Source organism: Equus przewalskii, chromosome 3, assembly GCF_037783145.1.
Source record: "Equus przewalskii isolate Varuska chromosome 3, EquPr2, whole genome shotgun sequence".
In the NCBI taxonomy this organism is placed as follows: domain Eukaryota; kingdom Metazoa; phylum Chordata; class Mammalia; order Perissodactyla; family Equidae; genus Equus; species Equus przewalskii.
Window position 1 is genome coordinate 65,069,195 of NC_091833.1, and position 26,593 is coordinate 65,095,787.

General features: G+C 35.1%; 1 protein-coding gene across 3 annotated transcripts in view; it reads left to right on the forward strand.

The window, feature by feature from the left end:
* The window catches only part of LOC103540136 (sulfotransferase 1 family member D1-like), a 113,262-nt gene extending 89,213 nt beyond the window's left edge, over window positions 1–24,049 (forward strand). Inside the window, exons 2-8 of one of the 3 annotated variants that reach the window (XM_070614739.1) lie at window positions 6,314–6,759; window positions 9,944–10,069; window positions 10,911–11,008; window positions 13,458–13,584; window positions 16,649–16,743; window positions 20,007–20,187; window positions 21,956–24,049. In XM_070614739.1, coding sequence (XP_070470840.1) covers window positions 6,690–6,759; window positions 9,944–10,069; window positions 10,911–11,008; window positions 13,458–13,584; window positions 16,649–16,743; window positions 20,007–20,187; window positions 21,956–22,110 — 852 coding nt within the window. In that variant the 5' untranslated portion in view covers window positions 6,314–6,689 and the 3' untranslated portion in view covers window positions 22,111–24,049. Of the gene's footprint in view, window positions 1–3,928; window positions 4,065–6,313; window positions 6,760–7,482; window positions 7,648–9,943; window positions 10,070–10,910; window positions 11,009–13,457; window positions 13,585–16,648; window positions 16,744–20,006; window positions 20,188–21,955 lie in introns of those variants that run through there. The other 2 variants (XM_070614740.1, XM_070614741.1) reach the window with 2 other exon arrangements.
* Window positions 24,050–26,593: the final 2,544 nt, after the last annotated feature.

Consider the following 26,593-nt stretch of genomic DNA (forward strand, 5'->3'; position numbering starts at 1 on the left):
ACCAGGAAGGCTTTTCAGAGGATGTGAAATTTGTACAAGATTTTGAGGAATGAATAGGAGTTTTCCAGCTACACAAGAGCAGTAACAGTATCAGCTTAAAGACAGAAAATGCAAGTGCCAAAGCTAGATGTGAGGGGGTGGATCTATTTCTTTCTTTTAATTATCTTGTTGCTGGAGGTTAAAAGTCTAAGTGATGAAGAGGTAAACAGAGACAGGATCAGAGAAATTCAAATGTAAAAACCATGATAAAGCTCTTTAAACTTTATCCTTTCAATTATGGCTTGTGATCAGGTTTTAGAGAGAGTTGGCAGGTGGAAGGGAGGAACTGAGCTTGGAGATAAGGGAACTAATTTCAAGACCACAGTACAAAGTGGATGATGATAAAGACATGAATTAATACATATTTTTTGGGCAATAATAATAATGATAATATTAACAATGGCTATCTTTTACCAAATGTACCCCATGTTTTATCAACATACATGTCACGTTCATCATCTTCTTTCTCCATCACAATAACTCTATAAGTTAAGTGAATCATTACTTCTGTTTTAAGATCAGGAAATTGAAGCTTGGGTTTATGATTTTTCCAGAGTCACATTGGTAGTAGTAAATGATATCTGGGATATGAACTCTGAACCTGGAGACCTTACAGTCTTAACCACTAGCTGGTTCATACAGATAAGCTGCTTTTCTTAGGGACACTTGAAAGATAGAAACAATCAGCTCTGTGAGCCAATTAGGTTCTGAAGAATCAAGGAGGAGGCCTAATCTAAGGTGACTTCCAGATTTCTGGCCTGAATAGCAGAGTGACTGAGGTATCACTGAAATATGAGGTACATAAGGAATCCAGCACAAGAACTGGTTCAGTGGAGACAAAGGCTAATGAGTTTTAAATTTGTGGTGACTGAATTTGAGATGGCTGAGGAACATCTGGGGAAGATATGCAACAGCGGTTGGATATATAGGTCTAAAATTCAGAACAGAAAATAAAATCAAGGATAAATCTACCTTCTGGAGGCATTAGCTTACAGGTTGTTGTTAAAACCATGGGAAAAGTATGTAACATAAGATGAGAGAGCCAACTAAGGGACTTCAAGGGAAAACAACACTTCTAACCCAAACAGATAGGAATATTTCTTAGGGAAATTGAGAATTAACAAAGAGAAAGCAGATCAATCAGAATGTGGTAACATGGAAATCAAGAGAGGGTTGTTTAAGAAGAATATACAGTCAAAATTATCAAATACCATATATAAGTCAAATTAAATGTGGATTAAATCATTTACATTGTGTTTGAACATTGCAAGGGCACTGGAAAGTTGTAAGGAGAATTATGTTTCTTTACGTTTATCCCTTCCTAACCCTTCCTCATATTTACATATTAATTCAGTTGTGTCATTCCTCTTGCCAAAATCTTAAGTCACCTTCTGTTTCCTTATTAACTGAATACAAATTTTGGAGGCTAACATTCACAACCGTCCACAATAGGGACAATTTTTCAGCCATGTCTCTCATTACCCACTAGACAGAAAATTTCAACCAACTCTTGGTGGGGAGATCACCTCAGTCTTGTTTCTAGGCATCTGAACACATAGACTCCAAGGGCTCCCTGGCAGTGGAAGAGAAGACGGGAGGGTGGAGGAAAGCTTTTACGTTTCCCACAGCCCACCAACCAGAACTCAGTTGTACGCTCCCAATCTAACTGCAAGGGAGGCTGAAAAATACTCTGCTCAGAAAGAGGTAAAGCTGTTTGCCTAGGGGTGTACAGCATTGTCTCTGCCCTAGCCCCTGTATCACCAGTGCCTGGAATAATGTTTGGTACACAGTAGTTCCCAGCAAATGATATTTAAAAAAATCAGAATTTGTTACTTAGAGGGGGAAAAATGTGAAATTTTTAAACTTTACATTTCTTATGCTTTATTTTCACAGGGAGATATCCATGGAAATTAGCAAATATTAGCAGGAAATATTACAGTACCAATACAATTGAATCATAGTCCACTGCTGTCAAAAATTTACTTTGGAGGTATACAAACACAAGAATCATCTTAATTGGTATTGAAACTTTATGATATTTATGAATCCCAAGACATTTGGTAAAAGCAAAAAGGAAAAATCACTAATATCTAATTATATACTCCCTCCCAATCGTGCTCAGGAATATCCCAGAACCACTTTCATATCATCACCCTCTCAAATTAGAACTGACAAATAAAAATGGCAAGTAATAGCATATATTGGAGTATATGAGGAAGCCACTTTGTGTAAACTTAATTCAGCCTGACCTTGTCTTTCCAAAAGGGCCTGACCAAGGATGTTGAGCATGCATTGTATATGTGCTTTACAGATTCCCTATGGCAAGAGCAAAGGCCCTTGAGATAAAGGTGCAACTTCTCTCCCCCTCCCAACGTTGGCATCTCCTTAAAGATTAAGCATCTTTCTTTGGGCTGGGAACTGATTGCAATGCTCATCTGTGACCACCCAGCCCAAGGCAAAACACCTGCCACCCCCTGGCATTCACAGCAGACCTATCTGCCGTTTTCGTCAATCGCTGTGCTGACAGAACAGCCTCGTGACTATTGTAAAAGGGACATTTCAATCATATGTGAAACATACTATTTGAGGGTATATAACCACCCTGTATACCCCAACTTCTTTAGAGTGCTCTGTTCCTTTGTGGAAAGACTCTCCAGGGTTATAATCCTCAGATTTAAGCTCAGAATAAACTCACCCAAATTTTCATTTATAGATTGGTTAAGGATTATTTTCATCAACAGTTCGTGGCATAGTTGTGGCAGGATTTCAGAGAAACCCACTAGAGACCACCTGGAATCTACACTGAACTGGCATTTGGTACCAATAAGGGCCCATTGACCCCTCCCCCCACAAGCCGGATCACTGCATTCTTCAGGTGACCTTGGTGAGTTCTCCTGAAACCCGGACCTCCTTACTTTAAGTTGATGGTCCAAGAGTTTATATGAGCTGGGTAAGGTCTTAAGACTAGAGATTTTGAGGGGTACCGGTACATTTCCTAGGTGGAGAAAAACTTAGAATTCCTAAGCTGCGGGAGCTTGGAGTGAGCTGGGTTGGTTGTCCTTTTAATTTGGCTTTAAATTGGAAAGAACTGTATTTATAAAGTCTGAACAAACTGCTTGTTAGAGAAATGAGAGACTGAACGTGTTCAGCTCCAAAGAAAAGGGACACTTACTCCTCCCGGCCTTTACCAAAAGGCACGCTTAGGTGACTAAGGACCTCAGCTGGAGTGTCAGAGGATCAAGCCTCCCGACGTGCAGTGGTCCCATAGGGAACTCCACTTATTCACGGTAATTAATTACAGGCTCATCCGGGTACGTGAACATAAGGGCTGGTCACCAGTGCTCTGAGCCCCACGGTGGTTTTAGACTGTTGGAGGAGAAACCGAGGCACGTAAGAGAGTGTTTACGACCTTACTATAGAGAATAACACTCACAAGAAGCACACTTCTGACCCACTACACTGTCCTTAGAAGTTGTTCAGACTTTATTAAAAAAAAAAACAGACAAGCAAAAACAAAATGGGAAACCGTGCTTCTAAAGCTGGCCAGCTCCCAGGTGGACAACCTCCCACTGGGACTCCAGCTGGTTTCATGCATAATGCATATGGAAACAATGCTTGCAAGTATTTAATAAAACGGGAAGGATTAACTAAGAATGACTTAAGTCTTAAAATGTCCAAAGTGGGGAACGTTTGATATCTCAAAGCTACTGTATTTGCGCGCACAAGTAGAAAGAGCCAGCCCTAAAACTAAAGCAAAAGAATGGGAACCTTATTATGATTGACATTTAGAGGTTTCAAAACGTAATAATGATAAAATGAATTCTTTACAAGTGACTAACCATTTACGGTTAATAAATTGGCAGAGAGTGTACCTGAATTGAAAAAGGATAAGAAGTCAGAAACCGTCCCACCCCGCTTATCCCTTCCATCTCGTCTGCAGCTGCCTTTGGAATCTCAGAGCTCATCTCCTTCTTCTCCCTCAGCACCCTTACAATTTCTAAAGAGCTCTATTCCATTGACTTAAAGTAAGTGCCTACAAAAAGTTTTTCTGAATAGAACTAACCCAAATGTCTTTAAAGTTTATGATATGAATTAGGGCTGCCCCAGGGAGAGAAGCCCAGGGCATCCTCACGTACATACCAATCTATGTGACCAGATTCATATCTAAAGTTATGCGACCGCACAATAACCAGACCCCATCTGCACTGAAATCATTTAATGACTTTTTACATCATCCCTTGCTACAGGAACCCTAATGGGGGGATTTTCAAAGTAATGGCTCCCTGTCTTTCATCTCTCTCTTAGAGTTACAATTGCCATTTTCGTCTCCTTTTGAGCTTTGCAACCGGGAAACAAAGAAATCTTTAAAGAGTCAAAGGCTCCACCCCTGGGAGCCCCAACTTTGGGTTTCTGGGCCTGATCACCCCGGTGACCCCAAGTGGGGTGCCCTCTCTTGACAGTTGACTCATTGAGCATTTTAGTCACCTACTGAGTCAGTTATGAGGGTAGGAGACCTGTGGTTTATTCTGTGAACTGTCCTGCTGGGGTTGTGTCCACAGCATAGGAACTGTTGTGTGACTCTTATCTTCTGGAAGAGGCCATGAGGGTGAGGTCTGATCTCTTCTTTTCCTTTCTTTGTCTGTTTTGCTCATCATCTCTTCTGTTGTCACCAAGTCGAGGTTAAGTTCAGGCTGGACCTGACCAGAACCTGGACCTTCTGTAAAATTGAAACTTGAGGGTTTCTCTGTGCCTTTATGATGCAGCTGGACAGGTAGATCAACCTAGAATGTCATTCAAGTTACAATCCAGTTTCTGGGAGGTCAAGAGCAACTGTCCTTAGAAAATCCTTGCAAGATGGAAATACTGCTCTAGAGGCAGTTCAGATTCCACCCAGTTCCTTTATCACAAAAAAGATTATCATCTCCCCTCTCCAGGAACTACTACCTAGTGCATCACTAATTCCTAAGACTGAAGAAAAAAAAAATGGAGGAGGAGGAAAAAACAGCTTCCAAATTCTTTTTGGTAACAATCTTGAGTTCTGCTAAGTTAAGTGATAAAAATCTGAGTATCTGGGTCATTTTTGGATTGGATAGAACATAAACATTGCTAAACATCTAAGTTTATCTACTTTTGGCTTTTTAGTGCAGAGATGCTAAAAGTCTTTGAGTCTTTTACTGTAAAGTGACGTGTTCCTAGAAATTATGAAGTGTTTAGAATGCTGATATAAAAGGCAGTTCATAATTGCTTACCTTTTGTCTGTTAATGGTTAAAAGGTCTAATTAACATATATAATTAAAGCTATTGGAAATTAATAAGGAAAACAGCTCTGCATTCAAGGAAAGTTAAAATGTATGTTTTCAGTAAAGAAGGTATAAAGAATGGAAGTATTTTTGTCTGTTTGGTTAAGAAAGATAAATTTGTCCTAATGTACTAGAAGGGAAGAAAGCAAGCATGGCACAAATTCTGAATGCAAAAGAAGTTATAGAAGTTTTGTGCAAGAAATCCTGAAAAGAGTTTTATACCTGGTCAAGTTGGCTAAGATTGAAATGAATCTAATTAAGTAAATGGGTTTTAATATGAAAAAGTAAACTGGTACAAAAACTAGAATTTGGCTAACTCTCTTAAAAGGATAATTTTCTTAAACTCTTAGTCTGCTCTTGATAAAGAGATTATAAAAGATTTTTCCTTCTGAGTAAATTTACAAAAGATCTATGTTTAGTTGTATCTATGTTTATGTTTCCTAGGTATAAAAGACAGAGGTCTCTCTATTAAGGTTTTTTTTTTGCTGTTGATACCTAAGCATTGTTTCACAGTGAGTGTTGTTTAAATAAGTGTTTTAAAAATCTTTTGATATTTTTGACAAGCTTCTCTTTCTCAAAAAAAAAAAAAAAAAATTCAAGTCCTAAATAAAGGTTTTCCTTTGACTTGAATGAAGGAGGAGAATTTCTCTGGGGATTTTCAGAGGGCCCCTGAGACTTCACAGAGAAATTGGCGCCCTCTTCCTATAAGGTGGAAGAGTCTAAACCAATTAGGCTTATTTGGTCTGTTAAATTACCTTGGAAGCATTGTCAGATAAGTGATGATAATCTTTCTTAGTTGGTATCATGTGGGTAAATGTTACTGATATATGTGTTTTGAAAATTATGTAACATTCCTAAAATTCTGATCTGTCCTGGTTATCAGTCATAATTCTAATTATTAGTTTAAAGTGTTGTATATCACAGAAATAAGCTTCTCTGTCAATTGCCATTTTTAAGTCTTTTGTTGTTTACAGTCAGTTGTTTTACTCTGATGCTTTTTGCTTTTGCAAATATGTCTCATCTTCAGAGGAATTCATGGAAAAGACTCTGACACTTACTCTGGATTACAGTTTTCTGGTAAATTTTCAGATCATAGAACTGAACTGGGTAAGAAATTACAGAAATCTAATGGAAAAACTGATGACCTCATAAAACTGCTAACAGAAGATTAAGATCAAGAACCGGTTATACAGGACTGAATGAACTGAGGATGATTATAAATTTTTTACGACTTTTGTTTGAAATATTGTTTTTGATTTGTTGTTTTGTTTTCTCAGATTTAAGGAAATCTTTTTCTCTTTTCTCTTCTGCTAACTATGCCTTATAGCAATTTAGTGAAATTATAACTTTATGAGCAGAACTAAAACATTTATCTTTTCCTCCCTACCTGATCCCTCCAGAATTTGGAAATTCTTTGTAGGTGAGTATGGTTATTTCGTGGCAATATAGTTATTTGCATAAGTTCAATAAGAATCTGCTCTCCTTATAACGGGACACATTTGTTATCTTACCAAAACTTTGACTGGAATGTCATATTTGAGAGAAACATACAGACTCAGATATGACAATCCTGCCTTTGAGGAATAAGGTTGACTTTCTGGAAATATGGCCACTTGGAAATATGGGCCTGGTACCTTGCTTTACAGAGAGAGATTTTAGCAATCTTACCTGGTAAGTAAGGAAGCTTGCTCATCTGGCAGGAGCAGTGAACCTCGAAATATTTTGGGAAATCTCAAGAAATGAGAGAAATTCACTCAAATCTAAGGTATTGCAGGCAAGGCCTGATGGAATAAATCCTTGCTGTGGCTTTCCTGGCTTCGAGAGGTCTTTAAGGTTCAAGCTGAGATTACTCATAAAAAAACTTCCAGCAAAAGCAGATTTAAGAGCCTATATTATCAATTGCTATTCTTGCTGCACTTATGTAAATAATTGGGCCAAGTTTCTTGAAACTAAACTTATTTTGAAAACTAATTAGTCTTAATTTGACTATCTTTGGTAAAAATGAGGGTGATTTTGGAGAGAAGAATTATGTTTCAGTGAAAAACTATAATACGCATTTGTGGATATTAGATCCTAGTTCTGTTAATTGTCTTTGAGATTTTTTCTACCTGTGAACTGGACTGGATCCTGAATTCTTCTACTGAAATATCTGGTTACAAACTTCCAAACTAATGTTTTCAGTTTTTACCTCATTTTCATTTGGAATCATTGAGAATTGAACATGCTCTTTTTCCTGAAGCCTTGCAAACCGAAGTGGAACTACTTGGTATAAACTTAAGAGAGATTCCTATCTGCTGCTGTGTAAGCTGTAAGCCACTCAAAAAGATACCCAAATTGTTTATACATCTTAATGTTTAAATATTTGGTTTATTTTAATATTTTAAACATATTTTGTAAATATGCTCAGAAATATTTTGTTATAAATTTAAACCACTGCTGACCTCAGTATATGACCTGAAAAAAGGGAATTTAAGATGACAATAAGAATCAATAACTTTCTTTTCTCCAGATTTTTTGGTGACAAACTTCAGACTTACCCAGTGACAGATATACAGAGAGATATTGGAGACATGAGGCTCTCTTTCTCCTTTTATCCAATTAATTTACTTGAGCCCATAATCAATCAACTGTTCTAATGACTAAATTCTCTAGTCAACTTACTTTAACATTCCTGCTTCACTTCTTAAAGAACTTGAGTAAAAGAAATTTTAATAAGTATGTTGACTATCAATCTTCTTTTTAGATTATAAATATTAAAATTATTTCAAAGGAATTCCTAACAAGTCCTCGAAGGAAAGCCCTGAATTTTGGGGATTCTAATGTGACACAATGACACATAATCCCTGAGAGCAAAGGGCTCCTATTAGGAAGCAGACAAATATACAATACAGACCTCTGTAGATATAAAAAACAAGCTTGTTTTGGCAAAAGCCTGTTTTTTTCTTTCTTTTTGTACCAGTTACATTGTTCTCTGAGCAGTTCACGAAACTCAAATTGTTTAGGACAAAAACTACTTTGCACCTGTTGACATACAAGTTTAGAAAAGGGAGGGCAGTCACTGAGAGTGTACATGTTCTTTTGTTTCTGCTAGTTTTTGATATATTCACAAGCAAAACACCATTAAGGTAATCTTTGGAAGGTACCATTACACATAGTTCATCTACAAAGGTGCTCTTTGAAGCTGAATTTTTTTCTGATATAGTAAAAGCTAGATGACTACACATAAATTAATCATATGTTCTTTGGTACTTTTTTCTTTTATTTTGTTTGCTTTACAAGCTGTTGAAGACATGTATTAAAGTTATTAATATATCAGTACTCTGTTAATTTTGTTATAAAAGATCCCAGCTAACTCCTTATATGAACTAAATTATGTGCTTTAAAAAAAATCATGGAAAAATAAACATTTCAAATTCAAAGCATAGCTAAATTGGCATTTCTTTCAATCAGATTTCATTGGCCACAATTTGAACTACCCGTTGATAATAAATGAAATGTGTTATATTGTACTTTGGAATTTAGGTCTCCTTTTTTCCCGCAAATTATTGCTTAAGCCTAAGCCAGATCAGACCATGAAATATTCAAAGGTAGTATTAATTTGCTCACTTTTTTCTTAGCACTGTAATTGTCTGTTAGAAGGATGGGAGAAATAGCCTCAGTCTCATAATTTAGGAACAAGAAGGAGGAAGTCATTCTCAAGAAAGGATTATAAAGGGGGCCAAAAGTACTGGAATATCTCGAACAAATCCAAAGTTACATCCACATGCAGACCATCCTTCAAAAATGTTGCTGTGCCAACAGATTAATTATTTAATTTATCTTTTTACTTTCCACTCATGCTTATTCAATTTAGAGAATATCGTTACACTTTTGGTAGAGAGGAAAAGGATGGGAACAGTTAAGAAGATTTTTTTCTCCTATATCTTATAATTGCTTTTTTGTCAGTGCCTTGATAACCTGATCACTGAGTGCCATAGACAATTAAGCAGAGCATATTCTCATATACTTTAGATCCACTTCTTGAAAGACTGGTGAAACACAATTTTGTAAAGATAGGAGTGACTGGACCCACTCTGCTCCATCAGGATCTACAGTCTCTTGTTTGAGAGTAATACACTGGTCATCACAAACGCACTCACAAAGTTCTCTCTGTTTGCCTTCTTCCCCCCCTCCACCAAATGCTGAATATTTTTACCTGAAGTATTCTTCAGTCTCAAAGCCTAATAATCCTTTTGATATTAGTAAAAAATGTACAAATTACTGGTCAGACTCATTGAAATTGTTTTCCCCATCCATTCCACCAAGGAGGGTGTGCAATCATTACTTACATACTCTTTCTTTAATATCCCACGTTTTACTTACGTTTCAAGTCTTACTTTTATAATTCTTTTAATCATATTTTACACACACACACACACACACAATACATATGCGCATGTTCAAGACAGATGAGAATGTTTCCTAGAAAAAGGGAGGAGAGAAGGAAGGAAAACGAAGAGCACATTTTTGTTGTTGATGTTACACAACTTCTCTACCTCTACTGACTCTCTCATACACTTTTTGACAGAAAACTTTAGAGTTCTTTTAATTTTTTTCCCCCTCAGGAACAACCTGGATCTGTGAAATATTGGATTTGATCTATAACAATGGGGATGTGGAGAAATGTAAATGGGATGCAATATATAACAGAGTGCCGTTCATGGAATTGATAGTTCCTGGACTCGTGAATGGTATTTTCTCTTAATATTTCTTTTCATCATAGGAAAAAATCCCTCTATCTTTTTATGGTGTCTGGAGGAGTCATGATGGAAAATGATATAAATAGAGCTTGGACGATTGAATCATAAGTGTCTATAGTAGAAGAGTAAGAATTTGTTTATGTCAATAGCCATATTATACTCCTCCTCTATCCAAAGATAATATCTACATAAGAGGATATAGGATATTTTTTCTTAAGAAGACAGGTAGAATTCTTCAACATTTAGATATTATGTGATCATTATATATAGAAAATTCAGTGTTTTATCCAATACAGAATCATGTCTACTGCTAGTTAGCTGATATTCACAGACTCAAGGGAAAAGATTAGGGGAATATATGGTCTTGCATTGTTAAAATTTTAAAAATTACATGAGTCTCATGGCTTAATTTGATCTTAGAATTGAAATATGAGAAAGCTAAAAAGAGATTTTTGAAATCATCTAGTTCAGTTTCCTCATATTGTAAATGAGAAAAAGAGGAAGGTAATTGAACAGAGGAAGGAAAAATTTGGGCATGTTGACTCTTGACTTACTGCTGTTTCTGCCTCATCAAGGTGTTATATCTGAGGATTTTTATAGACACTTATGAAGATAATAAACCTTGCAATAAAGCACACACAGTTAAACAGTCTAACTAACCAGAATTTGTTATTTTTTATGTCATTGTAGATTTTAGAGGTATATGAAGCTATATAGCCACATAGTCATTTCAAGTCATATGGTGGGGTTAATATTTAGAAAGTCTTAAATTATATTGTATTTGACCTTATGATTCCACATTTATAATGTAGTTTACCTTTTGTGGTTGTAGGTATTGAGACATTGAAAGACATGCCATCTCCTCGATTAGTGAAAACACACCTACCTGTTCAACTTCTCCCTTCTTCATTTTGGAAGAATAACTGCAAGGTAGGAAATTGAAAAAAAAAATCCTTATTTGTGTTGTAATTTGTTTTACTAACTATAAAGAAATGAAGATGAGGGATTGCAACCCCTGGGTAAGTCATTGCAAAAATAATAATGTGGGCCTTATATTCCAAGGGTCAAAATAACACCAGTGGACACCAGTGTTATAGATGTGGATTGTACTCAGCACACAAGCACTGAGAATCCGTCAGATTTTCAGTTCTCTAAAATGCCTATCATTCTGTCTAAATCCCTTCAATTACTGTCTACTTTTAAATAATAGATATTTAAATAATCCCAGAACTCCTTCATGAATTCAGCATAACTCTAATTTAAAAATAGGCATTTATAATTATAAAATGTATGGATTATAAATCATATGTAATTATATATATTTATGGATTAGTTAGGCTTTTTTTTAAAATAACACTTTAATTCAAGCATAACATTTATGGAGAAAAGTATATAAATCCTAAGTATACAGCTTGATGAATTTTCACTAAGTGAGCATTCCCATCAAATCAGTGCTCAGATCGAGAAATTAAACATTACCAACACCTCAAAAGCTCTGTTCCAGGGAAGAATCCATACCTCCCAAGATAATCACTATCTTGAATGCTTTCACCATAAATTAGTTTGCCTGTTTTGTCTGTAATCATAAAGTACCTAATCTTGAGTACTTAGCTTATTTCATTTAACGTAATCTTTGTGAGATCACCTCTTATCATGCTTGTTATTTTGTGTTTGTTTTGTTTAACGCAGGCTGCGGGGATCACAAAATTTCATACCCTGAGCAAAAGTAGCTCATTAGAGATGGAAATTCTCAGGCCCAATTCAGACCTGCTGAATTAGAAACTATGGGGATTGGGCCCAGTAATCCATTTAAGTAGTATCCCAGGTGAATTTGCTTCATGCCAATGTTTGAGAACCACAGATGTAAGGCATTCCATTATGTATATATGAATATTCCACGACTTACTTATTCATGGTACTATTGATGGACCAGTTGGTTGATGGATCAGTTGGGTTTTTGCTAGTGGTCAGTAATGAAAATAGTGAGAAATATTGGCATATAATTTTTTATTGTCATTTTTTCTTCATTAGGGTATAATGTCTTTGGTATTAGGGTAATGCTGGCCTCATAAGATAAGTTGGGAATTGATATTATTTCATTCTTAAATATATTTTACAATTCATCAGTAAGGGTATGCCTGGAGTTTTCTTTATCTGAAAAGATTTTTAAGTACAAATTCAGTGTGTTTAATAGATATAGAATTATGTAGGCTACGTACCTTTCCTTGCATGATCTTTAGTAGTTTATGGCTTTCAAGGAATTGGTCCATTTCATTTAAATTGCCAAATTTTTGTAATAAAGTTGCTCATGATATTCCTTTAATATTCTTTTAATATCTATAGAATCTGTACTGATGTCACCTTTCTCAGTCTTCATATTTTTCTATCAGTTATTGAGAGGAAGATATTGAAATCTGGCTATAATTTCTTTATTTCTCCTTGGAATTCTGTCTGTTCCAGCTTCCTGTGAGCAAAATCATTCAATAAGTGTATAATCAGTAAACATTTATGGAAATGCTACCATGTATACCAAATACTGTGATTGTTATTATAAATGTGAACACAAATAAGACATTCTCTGCCATCTAAGAGCATATTATTTTATTTAATTACTATGAATACTATAGAGCTTAGTCTGTTTGCCAGTCACTTCTATGTCTATTAATGCAACAGCTTAAAAAGTCAGTGACCTCTGCCCTATATAGCATTTGATCCTGTGGAATACCTCAAGTAGTGGAAAAAAAGATATATATGAAAAAAAGTACATATCAGTAAGATAAGTGAGAATACATGAAGTCAAAAAGATTCTATGGGGCAAAGAGTCTCATAGATGAAGAAAAGTTTGATCAGCATCCTAAAGAAAGAGTAAATTTTTTCACATATACAAGGACATTTTACAGAGAAGACTGCATGTGCCTAGGCTAACAGATGTGAAACAGAAAGGCATGTATCAGATTTTACAAGTGATTCAGTGTGGCTGAAAAGTAAATCTGGGAAGGTTGGCAGTCACCAACTCTAGATCTAAGAAAGGTGTTTAGAGTATGCCTTTACCCAAGCACCTTTGATAGAATGAGCAAAACAGCTGTACTCTAGAGTATGTTTAGATACACAAATACTTACCATTGTGTTACAATTGCCTACAGTATCTGGTACAGTAACATACTATGCAGGTTTGTAGCCCAAGAGCGATAGGCTATACTACATAGCCTAGAACTGTAGGAGGCTATACTATCTAGATCTGTGTAAGTACCCTCTGTGATGTTTGCACAACAATGAAATGGCCTAATGATGCATTTCTCAGAATGTAGCCCCATCGTTAAGCGACACATGATTGTATTAAAGAGTACAAACAAAATGAAGATTTCCCATCTCCCCACAGATCGTCTATGTGGCACGGAATGCTAAAGATGTGGCTGTATCTTACTATTATTTCTACCAGATGGCAAAAATTCACCCAGACGCTGGCACCTGGGAGGAGTTCCTGGACAAAGTCATGATGGGGAAAGGTGGGTCCGACTCTTACTTTAATCATGCAGTTTCATAATGAAAAGTCTTTTTTTGCAAGGAGATGTAAAGTTCAAATATAAATCTTGTGTTTATTATAAATGTAATATGTGCTCAACACTCTACTAATGCATCAGGAAGTCTATAGTAGAGGCAAAATACATAGCCATTGCTCTTCTTTAAGGACTTTTGGGGAATATGTGACTTACAGATTATTCAGTCCTTAGTCTTATTGTTTCATTAGTGATAAGTGACTACTGCTAAGCGCTTTCTTCTCTTGCTGTCCATGCCATTGCGTTGCTTTGATTTTATGCACATTTCTTGGACTCTTTTATTTCTACTATTCCTTTATTTTTATTATATAAACTGAAAATTCTTGAGTGAAGAGTTTATTGTCGAGGCTCTGTTTTTCTGCCTGTATATTCTCTCTTTCAGGGAAACATTTATACCAATGGTAGTAACTCTACTTATCATTCTCCTAGAAACATTCTCCTATAAAAACTCTCTTTTTAAGGCAAATACATCTCAATGGTATCTTGCAAATTTTTACTCTTTTATTGCTAGGACTATTCTTTGTCCGTATCTACTCATTCTTATCATTCTCGAAGTCTAACTCGTCTTAGATCCAAATATACTCTATTTCCTCCACAGCTTTCTTAACCTCTCCATCACAATGATTTTCTCACCTTCTTTCCCTCTCCTAGGAACTTCTGTACCACTTATTGTCTGCATTACTCAGTATCTGCCATCTAGCCCCTCTAGTTTTATTTATTAGAAGTTGTATTTGTTTGCTAGGACTACCACAACAAAGCACTACAGACTGAGTGGCTTAAACAACATAAATTTATTTTCTTCCAGTTCTGGAGGCAAGAAGTCCAAGATCAAGGTGTCTTCAGGGTTGTATTTTTCTGACCTTTTCCCTTGGCTTGTAGATGACCACTTTCTCTCTATGTTTTCACACAGTCTTCTCTCTGTGCATGTCTGTGTTGTAATTTCCTTTTCATACAAGGAGACCAGTCATTTTGAATCAGGATCCATCCTAGTGATCTCATTTTAACTTAATTACCTCCTTAAAGACACTATCTTTAAATATAGTCAGATTCTGAGGTATTGGGTTTAGGACTTCAACACATGAATTTTGAAATGGACACAATTCAGCTCATAACATTCTTCCTTCTGTCCCCCCAAAATTGGTGTCTTTCTCACATGCAAAATACATTCACTCCATCTCAACAGCCCCAGAAGTCTGAATCTATTCCAGCATCAGCTCCAAGCCTAAAGTCTAATCTAAATATCGTGTAAGTCAGGTATGGGTGAGAGTAAGGTATAATTCATCCTGAGACAAAATTCTTCTCCAGCTGTGAACCTATGAAATCAGATAAGTTATCCTCTTCCAAAATACAATGGTGGGACATGAATAGAATAGACATTCCCATATGAAAAGACACGGCAGGAATAAGAAAGCCTGAAACCTAACTGGGCAAACATCATTAGATTTTAAGGCTTGAGAGTAATTGTCTTTGGAGACGTGTTCTGCCGTACATGCCCAATGGGGCGGCCCTGTCCCCTGGGCTTGTGCCCTCTGGGACTGTGGTAGTAGTGGCAGCCCTGCTGACCTCTGAAACTTCATTGGAGTCATTCTTCTCCGTTTTTGAAGGACAAAGTATATTCACAGACAGATAGCTCTATCGGCCCATTTCTTACCTGCAGAATCCTGGAAGTCCAACAATCTGTCTGCATTTCATCCCTCCACTTATCCCCTTCAGTCCCAACCGACAGTTTTTCTGCTGAGATGGTTGATTGGATCCACAAGTCACACACCTAATCTCTTCAATAAAAGTTGTCCGGCCGCACCCTTGGTGTTCTCTCCAGAGCATACTTTCTCATTTTTTTGGTAATACGGATAAGCTGAGAATTTTATAAATCTTTATATTCCAGTTTGTTTTTGCTTAACAATTTCTTCTTTAACTCCTCTCTCTCATCTCACATTTTACTGTAAGCAGTAAGGAGAAACCAGGCAATTCCTTCAATGCTTTGCTTAAAAATCTTTTCAGCTAAGTATCCAAGTTCATTACTTACAAGTTCTACTTTCCACAAACACTAGAACAGAATTTTACGAAGTTCTTTGCACTGTATAACAAGAATTCCCTTTCCTCCGGTTTCCAATAACATATTCCTTATTTATGTCTGAGACCTTGCCAGAAGCACCTTTAATGTTCATATTTCTATTGACATTCTCTTCATGATGATGTACGTATCATAAGACAATAGAAACTTCTCCGAGTCTTCTCTTTTTCTGAGCCCTCACTAGAATTACTTTTAATATCCACAGTTCTACCAATCGTCTCTTCCAGGCAATCTAGGTATTTTTCTAACATACACCACAGACCTCTTCCAGCCTCTACCCATTATCCAGTTCCAAAGTCATTTCTACATTTTTTAGATATTTGTTACAGTAGCACCCACTTATCAGTACCAAAATTTGTGTTAGTTTGCTAGGTCTGCCATAACAAAGTTCCACAGACCAGGTGGCTTAAACGACATAAATGTATTTTCTCACAGTTTTGGAGGTTAGAAGTCCAAGATCAAGTATCTTCAGGATAGGTTTCTTCTGAGGCCTTTCTGCTTGTCTTGGTCATCTTTAACCTGTACCTCTGCATGACCTTTCTTCTGTGCATCATCTGTGTTGTAATTTCCTCTTCTCATAAAGACATCAGTCATATTGTATTAGGGCCTAACCCTAAAGACCTCATTTTAACTTAATTACCTCTTTGAAAGCCCTATCTCCAAATTCAGTCGTATTCTAAAGTACTAGGGGTTAGGACTTTAAAATAAGAATTTCAGAGGGACACAATTTATCCCATAAGAGAAATAGCTCATCCTTTCCAAGCAGATTGTAAATTCACAAGAAGAGAGGTTGTTATTCTTATCCTACCATCCTTTTTTCTTGAATTAAAAAGTAATCAATGTGAATGTATTGATAATGATGACCTAGGATAATGTTTAGCAATTCTTTACTTCAAGTAAATAGTTCTAATTTTGCAAGCATTTTATCTTTCAATTTAGTGGCTTTTGGTTCTTGGTATGACCATGTGAAGGCCTGGTGGGAGAAGAGGAAAGATTATCACATCCTTTACCTATTCTATGAAGACATGAAAGAGGTAAGAGGCAACTATGATTTCGCCTTTATTGAAGGAAAACTTTCCTTTCTTCTTGATCTATAAATATGACTAATTTACTATCCTATTAATTCTGCCTTGAAAATTGATCTTTCACTCAATCCAATTCTTTCTACCACCACTGCTTCTTATTCTAGTTCAGGGTACTATCTCGACTTATTCAAACTACCTCATGTTTCTTCTATTATCCACTCAGAGGGAATGATCTTCTTGAAATCCAAATCAGAGTATGTCCATTCTCTTCTTCAAATCTCTCCTCAACGATCTCTTCCCTATGTGAAATCTAAAATTATTAAGCTAATTTATAAAGTTCAGCATTTTTTTGCCGCTTTCTCTCCAACCCTCTCTGGTTCCACCTGTCCCTTTCTAAGTGAGCCTACCCGAAGCATTTTTTTCCCACTATTTTCAGATTAACCCCTTCTCATCCTTTATGTCTTAACTTAAATGTTATCTCTTCACAGAGTTCTTTAATGTCTATAATGTAAAGTAATCCACCTTGTTATCTGTTTTGCTGCTATTGTTATTTTCATAGTATCTACCATCACTTCTAATTATTTTATGTATGTATTTCTTCACTTATATTTTATTAGTCATCTCTACTATAATGTAAGCTCTTTGGATATATAAACTAAAATAATCTTGTCCATGACTGTTTCCCCCAGTGCAAATCCAAGGGGGCAACAGTGTAATTTTCTTATTTAACCTATAAAAAATTCCAGCTTTTATTTTCTCATCCTCCATCTGATTATTAGCATGGAAAATAACTCACTCTCCAATTTGGTCAAAACATTATCTTGATCTGATTATTTATACAGTTCATTTAAGAAATATTCTACACCTCTTAAATTGAATGTCTCTCAGATAGCCTGTCTACATTTCCTCTTTTCTCTTTAAAATGGTGTCTAAATGTGTGGGTAAAAGAGGAAATTATACAAGAGCTTATAAGAATGAGAATGCTTTGGACTCCTGGAAGCAACGTCCACTGATTCCTACCTCCAAGTCTTTAGAATGATTTCCTTTATAACCTATATTCTGGGAAACACACTGGCACTCAAAACTGCGGTCTAACACAGGTGAAACTGTTGTTCTGATTTATCTGCCTCAATTTTCTTGTGGTGTAGCAGCCTTGACTCAGCCTCGTCTTGCTCCCTTAGGTTTCCCTAAATTCCTGTGGATGACTATGACTACCATTCATCGCTTCCTTGGGAAATCTATTCAATAGCCTCTAGGGAAACCACCTTACCCAGCTAAGGTGACCCCATCTTGAAGATTCCTTAGCAAAATTCTCAGCGTCTTCTGTATCCTATTTAAACCACTCGGTATCTGTCATTCTGGATTATGGTGATATATTACCCTAGTTCTGGTTCTTGAAGCAACCGGTAGTGGTTGTGTGGGTCTTGAAGAGGATAGGCATTATCTTGAGAGGAAACTTCCTATCTTAGGTCATAATAAGGCCTTCAAGCAAAAAAAGTTTAGTTCTCTCAAATATGGCAGAAGAATCTACATCTGCTGGCAGAAAAGTCTCAAAACTACTCAAGGGTTCCAGAGTCTCTGTGTTATCAGATACACCCAGATATTCTCATTACAAGCTTGAGCAGTCAATTAACTTTGCTTAATAGACTTAGGACAACTTAGCACAAGAAATGAATTCTTTTAGAGCCACCACAGGAACTTTCTGGTTCTGTTTCCATGAATTGAGATGGGTAGCTGAGGAAATCTAAACCTCAGATTGCCTTTCTGCCTGATCTCACCAGATCACTAAGATTGTATCTCTCTACCTCAGTTGAGTTTGCACCACCAGGAAGAACACCTCCCCAAAGGGTAGAAGGGCACAAACTCTTTGGCCTGACTGCCACCTTTTCATTGTATCCAACATGCTGTCCTATGTGCAGTCTGAATCACAAAGAAAGGAAATCATAAGAAATACATGAAATGATCTCTCCTTTTCATTGTTGACTCTTTCTCCTCCCGCTCATTCCTTAGGCTGGAAAGTGGACAGAATTTTATTTTACTTTCCTCCTCATATACTCATATTATCAAAAAATCTATTTAGGTATGAAGGGTAGAATGGGTATCTTTTTTTCCACCATAAGATAACTCTTTGAGATAGGTAGTCTATTCTTTTTTTTCAATTGAGATATAATTGACATATAACACAATATTAACTTTAGGAGTACAACATAATGATTCAATATATGTATACTTTGCGTAATGATCACCACAGTAAGTCTAGTTGGCACTCATCACACAGTTACAAATTCTTTTTTCTTGTGATGAGAATTTTTAATATCTACTCTCTTAGTTACCTTCAAATATACAATACAGTATTATTAACTATCATTAACAATTGTTTTTGATCTTAGAGGAAAATCTTTCAGCTTTTCACCATTGAATATGTTAGTTGTGGTCTTGTCATATATGTCCTTTATTGTACTGAGGTACGTTCTCTCTGTACCCACATTATTAAGAATTTTTATCATAAGTAGAGTTGAATTTTGTCAAATGATTTTTTTGCATTTGTTAAGATGGCCATATAATTTTTATCCTTCATGATGTGGCACATCACGTTGATTGATTTGCAGATGTTGAAATATCGTTACGTCTGTGGAATAAATTCCACTTGATCATGGTGTATGATCCTTTTAATGTGCTGTTGAATTTTCTTCACTAGTATTTTGTTCAAGATTTTTTCATAGATGTTCATCAGGGATGTTGGGCTGTAATTTTCATTTTTTGTACTTTCCTTGTCTGGCTTTGGTATAACGGTAATGTTGTACTTGTAAAATGAGTTTGAAAGTGTTCCTTCCACTTCTTTTTGGAAGAGTTTGAAAAGGATAGGTATTAATGCTTCTTTAAATATTTGGTAGGTAATCTATTCTTGATGATAGATATGCTAAAAGAAGAAAAGAAGATCAAAAGATTTGAAAATTATAGCTTATGATAGTAGTAGCTTGTTTTATCACTGTCTTATTCTACAGGTTAATTCTGCTTTTGAAAGGTTGAATATTAACCAAATTTTTTTCCTTTAGTTTTTTTGAAACAAATTTTAATATTTCTTCTATCAGATTGTTCTCTGGTATAACCTAGAATAAGATATATACTTGGAAAGCGAAATGAAAATTGCTCCTAAAAGTATAAAATTACTTCCTCCACTGCATTGGCATATGTACAATCTTATTAAATGCATTGCCTATTTCATTACTAAATTTACCAGGAATCCTCCTTTTTCGTTGTAATTTCTTTAGGATCCAAAGCGTGAAATTCAGAAGTTGCTAAAGATTTTAGATAAAGACCTGCCAGAAGAAACTATGGATAAAATTCTCCATCATAGCTCTTTTGATGTGATGAAGCAGAATGCTAGTACAAATTATACCACTGTACCAAAATGTAATATGGATCATTCTATATCTCCCTTCATGAGAAAGGGTGAGAACATTATTTACTAGATTCTGTGTAACTTGTTAGTCCTCCTAGAGAGTGTAGGTGGTCACATAGAGTGATATTGTAGGAAGTGCTGGGGAGAGAAAAACTTAGAGGAAATAATTTATGGCAAAGAACCTACCACTGCTGGAAGACTAACCTGAAAGACAAGCCCTCTAATGAGAAATGTTTACTCGAAAGCATATGCATCCATAAGCATGAGTCTTGGCACACACTGCTATATCAGAAGAATTCCTCTCATTTGTCCAAATTAGCTAGGTATTCTTCATATTTTTTTAGAAATTTTGCTGTGGTAGATAGCTAGCTTAAATAATGTTAGAAGTACTAAATTAATAAGAGAAAGTGCCAACTCCTTGAGGTTATTGCTATTGTTATGGTAAATCATCGCATCTTCAGCATTGAACTAAATAGCTAGCATCTTGCAACAAATAGTCTTTTAATAAAAACGTGTTGAATTGAAATGCATGTGTATGTGTGTGGGGGAGGGTTGTGAGAGAAAGAGAGTGATTGATTCTGTTAGTTGTGCATGTATTAGTCAGTTTTGCTATAAAACAAAAAACCCCAAGAATCTCAGTGGCTTAAAACCACAAGAAGCATTTTTCATTTAATGCTGGTGGATGTTGGTCATCTGCGGCTACACATGACAATGAGCAGAGATGTAAAATCTTACAGTAAAGGAGAGAGTGAATAATTATTAATATAATCTAAGACAGTTTTGGAGAAACAGATATTTTGATGAGAGCTTATAAAGGGACTATTGAGGTTAATTTCAATTATGATGTATCTTCATGCATCCTAGAGATCTTTTTTAGAAAGTTAGGAAGTATGCCATGGATAAGTCTTGCTGAGGATATCTGGATCTCAACCAGGTATGATTTTGCCTGTAAGGGGATGTTTGGCAACATATGGAGACCTTTTTTTAAGTCATAACTAGGGATATGCTATTGGCATCTGATGTGCAGAGGCCAAGGATGCTGGTACACATCCTACAATGCACAAGGCAACCCCTACATCCCCTCAACAAAGAATTGTCCAGTTTCAAATGTCAACAGTGGAGATCTAAGTAAATAAAATAAAATGCCAAAGTTGAGAAATTCTAGGCCAAATTGACAAGTTATTTTGACATCTTTTCTTCTCTTACTTTCCTCTAAAACTGGGTGTCCAAATGTGTCTTCTGGGTTATCCTGTGAGATAGTCTATGAAAATGCCATTATTTTTTATCAGATATTCATTTCAGATGCTGTCCTGTATCCTTCCCTCAAGGTTTTAGATATGGTTAGTGTTTTGAAGATTGAACAATCCTAGAATAAAGAAATATGTTTAATTACATTTAATCCAGTACTTTCCAAATCTTACTTGATCATAGAACTTTTTTCATAAACTATCATTTGACATTGGAAAATGTAGTTTTAAAATGACTAAAAAATTCTGTATATCCTTTGCTAATAAAGCTCTTGAAGCCAAAGAATAAAGATTTTGAGACATTGGATTTTCTCCCAGAGACATTTCTTGAAGCTATTTAAGGAACTATTTCTTTACATGAGATACCAAAAAAAGAGCCATGGAATTTTTGGAAAACTAAGAAGGCGTAGGAGTCTAGGAGTGGTAGTTGGCAGTGAGGAATCTGGTTAAGGAGTAGATATGATATTCTAAAGTTAATGGTTTAAAAATACAAGTGTGATAATCCAACTTAAAACTGATCTTGGAAGGGAATTTTACAGTAGTCTCAAATTTACCATTTCTTTCTTTTCAGGTATTTCAGGAGACTGGAAGAACCACTTCACTGTCGCCCAGTATGAGAGATTTGAAAAAGATTATGAAGAGAAAATGAAAGGGTCTACACTGCAGTTCCGTTCAGAGATCAAAGAAATACCTGTTCTTTTGCCAACTCCTTTAGCTTGCACTTAAATTACAAGGAAAAAATCCCTTCAAACACTTAGTGAAAGGAATTCCTGTACGTGATATTCTTTATTTACTACTAGTGGTTTGTAATAGAATATTCAAAGAATTTCAAAGTCTACATTTGAAAAGTTAATACTGTCTCCATGATTTTAACCACCTTCTAGAATGTTTTTACTCTTCTTAAAGAATAATAATGAAATGAAGTTTGCAATCTATAAATGTACCTGCTTTATTTTTTAAATTCAAGTTCTGGGTCATTGAATTGGCAAAGATATTTAGGGGAGTCTTCACGATGGATGGATTAGGACCAAATATCCCCTTAAAAAGGCTTTAATTTTTCTTTGTTATATGCTCAGGATGATACCAGTGTAATAAAAGATCAATGATATTTTTGTGTAAAGAGTTCACTGAAATGTATTGCCCTAGAATGTTTTACTATAGATTAAATTTTGGGTAGTTTATTAATCATAGTCTCCTACTGTTATAGTTTATATACTAATGATCAAAAATAGCACAAAGAAAATAGTCACTAAATATATGTCACAGAAGTATCGTTTGCATAACAATGCATTAGTTATGGTCATACAGAAAAGCAATAATCATCATAATATGAACTAATCAAAATTTATTAAGTACTTCCTATGTACAAATAATATACCTTAGAGATAACAAAAAGTAAAACATGAATCCCAAACTCAAAGAACTTTAAGGCAGGTTAGGAATAAAAAGAAAATAAAAGAAATAATTTTAAGAACATAAGAAACAGCCGCAATACTAATAGCTGATATTTATTGAGAGTTTACTATATACCAAGCACTATGCTATGCAATTTACACGGTTTTACTTTAATGCTCTTCATTCATTTCTTTAAAATGTGTTCTATTTTTTTCAAATTTTCTTTGTTAGTAAACTGGCAGAGGGAAAGCAATTATGCACCCAACCACACGTGTCAAATCAAAGTAAAACCATGGAAAAAGAACAGTTTGATTTTTGGTCCTTTTTCTTTTTGACAGTCTCAGTTATTCCTGTTAGTCCCCATATTCCCTCTCTAGTTTATTCTGTACTCTCCTTCTTTCATGTTCTCAGATTCCTGCCATTGCATATTGATCAGACCTCTTGACTTTCAGCTAATCTAGATGTGGTTACATTTACAAAGATCGCTAAAAATCTTCTGTGATGTGGAAAATAGCATATGTTCTCAAATTTTTTTCTTTGTGAACAGCTTATGTTCTAATCCAGCAGTCTTCAAATCTTTCTAAACATTCAACACTGCAATAAAAAGTTTTGAGTACACTCCAATAATATATACACATCTATTTCTTTTAAATTATACATATGTGTTGTACAAATATGTTATGCACATTGTGAAATAAACATAAAAATAAATTAAAAGGAGATAAATATGGAATAACCTAGAATACATTATTTTATTTATTAATTATACAAAGTACATTTGTTGTCACAAAAATATTTTTATAGTGACACTTTACAATGATAAAAATGTGATCGAAATGGCTTTATAATTTTTAAAATCTTGGTTTAATACTTTGATTTGGAAAGATGGTCCTAAATTCAGATTATTTCAGTACTTTATTGCAGCGATTATAAAGGTAAAAATAAGTTTCTAAAGCAATAGTTCTAACTGGAAAAAACGTAAGTTTTCCTGTGCTTACTAAATCAGGTACTCAGTTTTCAATCTTATCCATTTAGGAAAACAGTTCTGCTGAAATTTGGTGATCGATTTGTATCTTCATGCAACATGAGGTGTCATTTTTGTTGCTTTTTTATGTTTCTAACAAAGAAATTCAAAATCTATTAAAGGTTTTTGGAATTATTTTAAACAAGTTAAAAACTTCAGTTTCCCAGTTTCTTAAGTGTGCTGATGTGAATTTCCCTAAGTGATTCATTTACATTATTCTTACCAATAAAATTTTATAACCATGAATTTTAAAATTGCCCTCTCCTTAGCTCACTTTTGATTTACAGTTCAGAAAGCCCTTATTTTCTCACTCATTTTTAACATTAAATTTCTCTGAAATCATACAACTGGTAGTCATTTTTTTGTCATAGAAAGTCAGCAATTTGAAAGAGTATCTCTAAAGACAAATAAAAGTATAACAAATAATTTAAGTACATTTCCATGAGATAGTGGGAAAACCTCTGTGTCTTTAAAGGATTTCTATCATTGATCTTCATTTCCTTAAGAAGTAACATTCGTTCCTATTTAAAGGTCTTATCTTTAAAAAATTAATTATGTAAATAACATCCTATAGTCCACAAACCGTAATCTATTGTAATGCACAAAAAATAGAACAAAACAGCACAATCGTTAACTATAGTTAGTAATGCTGTATTGTATATTTGAAAGCTGCTAAGAGAATAGATCTTAAAAGTTCTGATCACAAGAAAAATATTGTAACTATGTACGGTGATGGATCTTAACTAGACTTACTGTGGTGATCATTTAGCAATATATATAAATCTTGCATCATTATGTTGCACACCTAAACTAATATTATATTATATGTTAATTACATCTCAATTTAAAAAAAATTGAAAGTGCCACTGTCAACTCTTCAGTCTTCCTAGAATTCCTCTGTTTCCTCAGAGCATTGTGGTACCACCATACATGACTCATGGTCATCTGACAAAGTGAGGATGCCAGTGTGAATCTACAAATTGTATTGAAGTAAAGCTCAATTTCTCTTTTTATTTTTCTCCTTACATATAATTATACATAATCTCTATCTATATATAACTATGTATATATATTATATATGTGAATAAAATGTGTCATACATACACATATATATTTATAGAAAAATAAGTTAATATTTCCTCTTGAATCACATTTTGACTTTAGTGCTCTGTGGAGTATATGCATGCCATTTTGTAGACCAATTTCATAAATCATAAATGATAATCTTTTTCTTGTTCTCTGTCTTCCAAGACAAATTGGAACTAGTCTTCTCACTTCTTTACCATCAACCTTATATTATTTTCTGAGGCTCTACATTAAACTATCTTTCTCTAAGAGTTTCCCATAACTCTATACTTAGTCTCTCATGCTCTTAAAACTCAAGTTTCTGAACGACGTCATTTCACTCCAGCATTTAGGTCACCACCTAGACAATGATTACAATTACCTCATTGACTTAGTCTGAAGTTATTTTATATCTTAAGACATCAAGACTTAGATATAGGCAATTTAATCAAGTCATGGTGTCAGACTTCATTTCCCCTTTATGGCTACTTCTGATACATTACATTTCAAAAGAATGGGCCAACACTACTAATTCTGTAGCATCTAAAGCAACGAAAGTTAGGGTGATCCAATCATTTTTATTCTTTGTGTCACATATTGAAGCTACTGTGAAATTCTACTGCTGCAGCTGGTGACATTTGCTCAAAATACTCCCAGCAATGGCCATCTTTTTTCCACAATATCATGTCAGATTTGGATCACTTCTGTCAGGATCTCCATGTGCAATAAGTCACCTTTCAGTCAGACTCTCCCTTCTTCTCCTGGCTTCTGGCCCACATCAGAATACTCTTACTACAGCATTACTCCCTCTGACATTAACCATGCTTTGTTGTGGGACAGAACCTCTTATCCAAGATTCACTACTGAGCAATAAAAAGAAACAAGCTACTGATATATGAGAGAACTTGAAAGAATCTCCATGGATTTGTTCAAAGTAAAAAAAAGTTAATCTCAAAAAATCGAATACTGTATGCTTCTATTTATATACAATTCTTGAAATGACAAAATTACTGAAATGAACTGCTGAGTGGTTGCCAGGATTAAGGAAGGGACTGAAGTGAAGTAGATGACTATCAAAGGGCAACCTGAAAAATCCTGTGTTAATAGAAATATTCTGTATCTTAACTGTATCAATATCCTTGTTTTGATAGTCTAGTACAGTTTTACAAGATGTTACTATTGGAGAAAATTAGGTAAAGGGCATTTAGGAACTTTATATTATTTCCTATAACTTCATGTGAATCTACAATTATCTTAAAATTTAAAAAAATTAAAAAAAAGGAAAGTTCTAAGAAAGTGATGGTAACTACAACCTGAAATAAAACCTAGTCAAAGAAAATAAATTATATTGCAATTTGGGAGGGTTGTAATACTTGTAAAAAGGGGGATGAGAGGGGAGGGGAAGCTCCAAAGTGGAAGGCACCTGCTAGTTACTGAGCATCTTCTCTACCTGTTCATAGGGATCACTTAGCTCTGAGCCCTGGGGATAGAGATGCATATGCCCTCGTCTTAATAGGTTAATAGTCTTGTGGTATCAACAGACAAGTATTAAAAAGCAACACAGAAATTTGCTGAAACTGCTATGATGACCTTGATAGAAAGAAGGTTCAATCAAATATTTTTCTCAATAGTTTGACTTTTCAGTTATAGTTTGTAGAATAGCAAATGCAGGAAAATAATATCCATTAGCATTCTGGTAGTCTTTCACTAATGGCCTCACGTTAT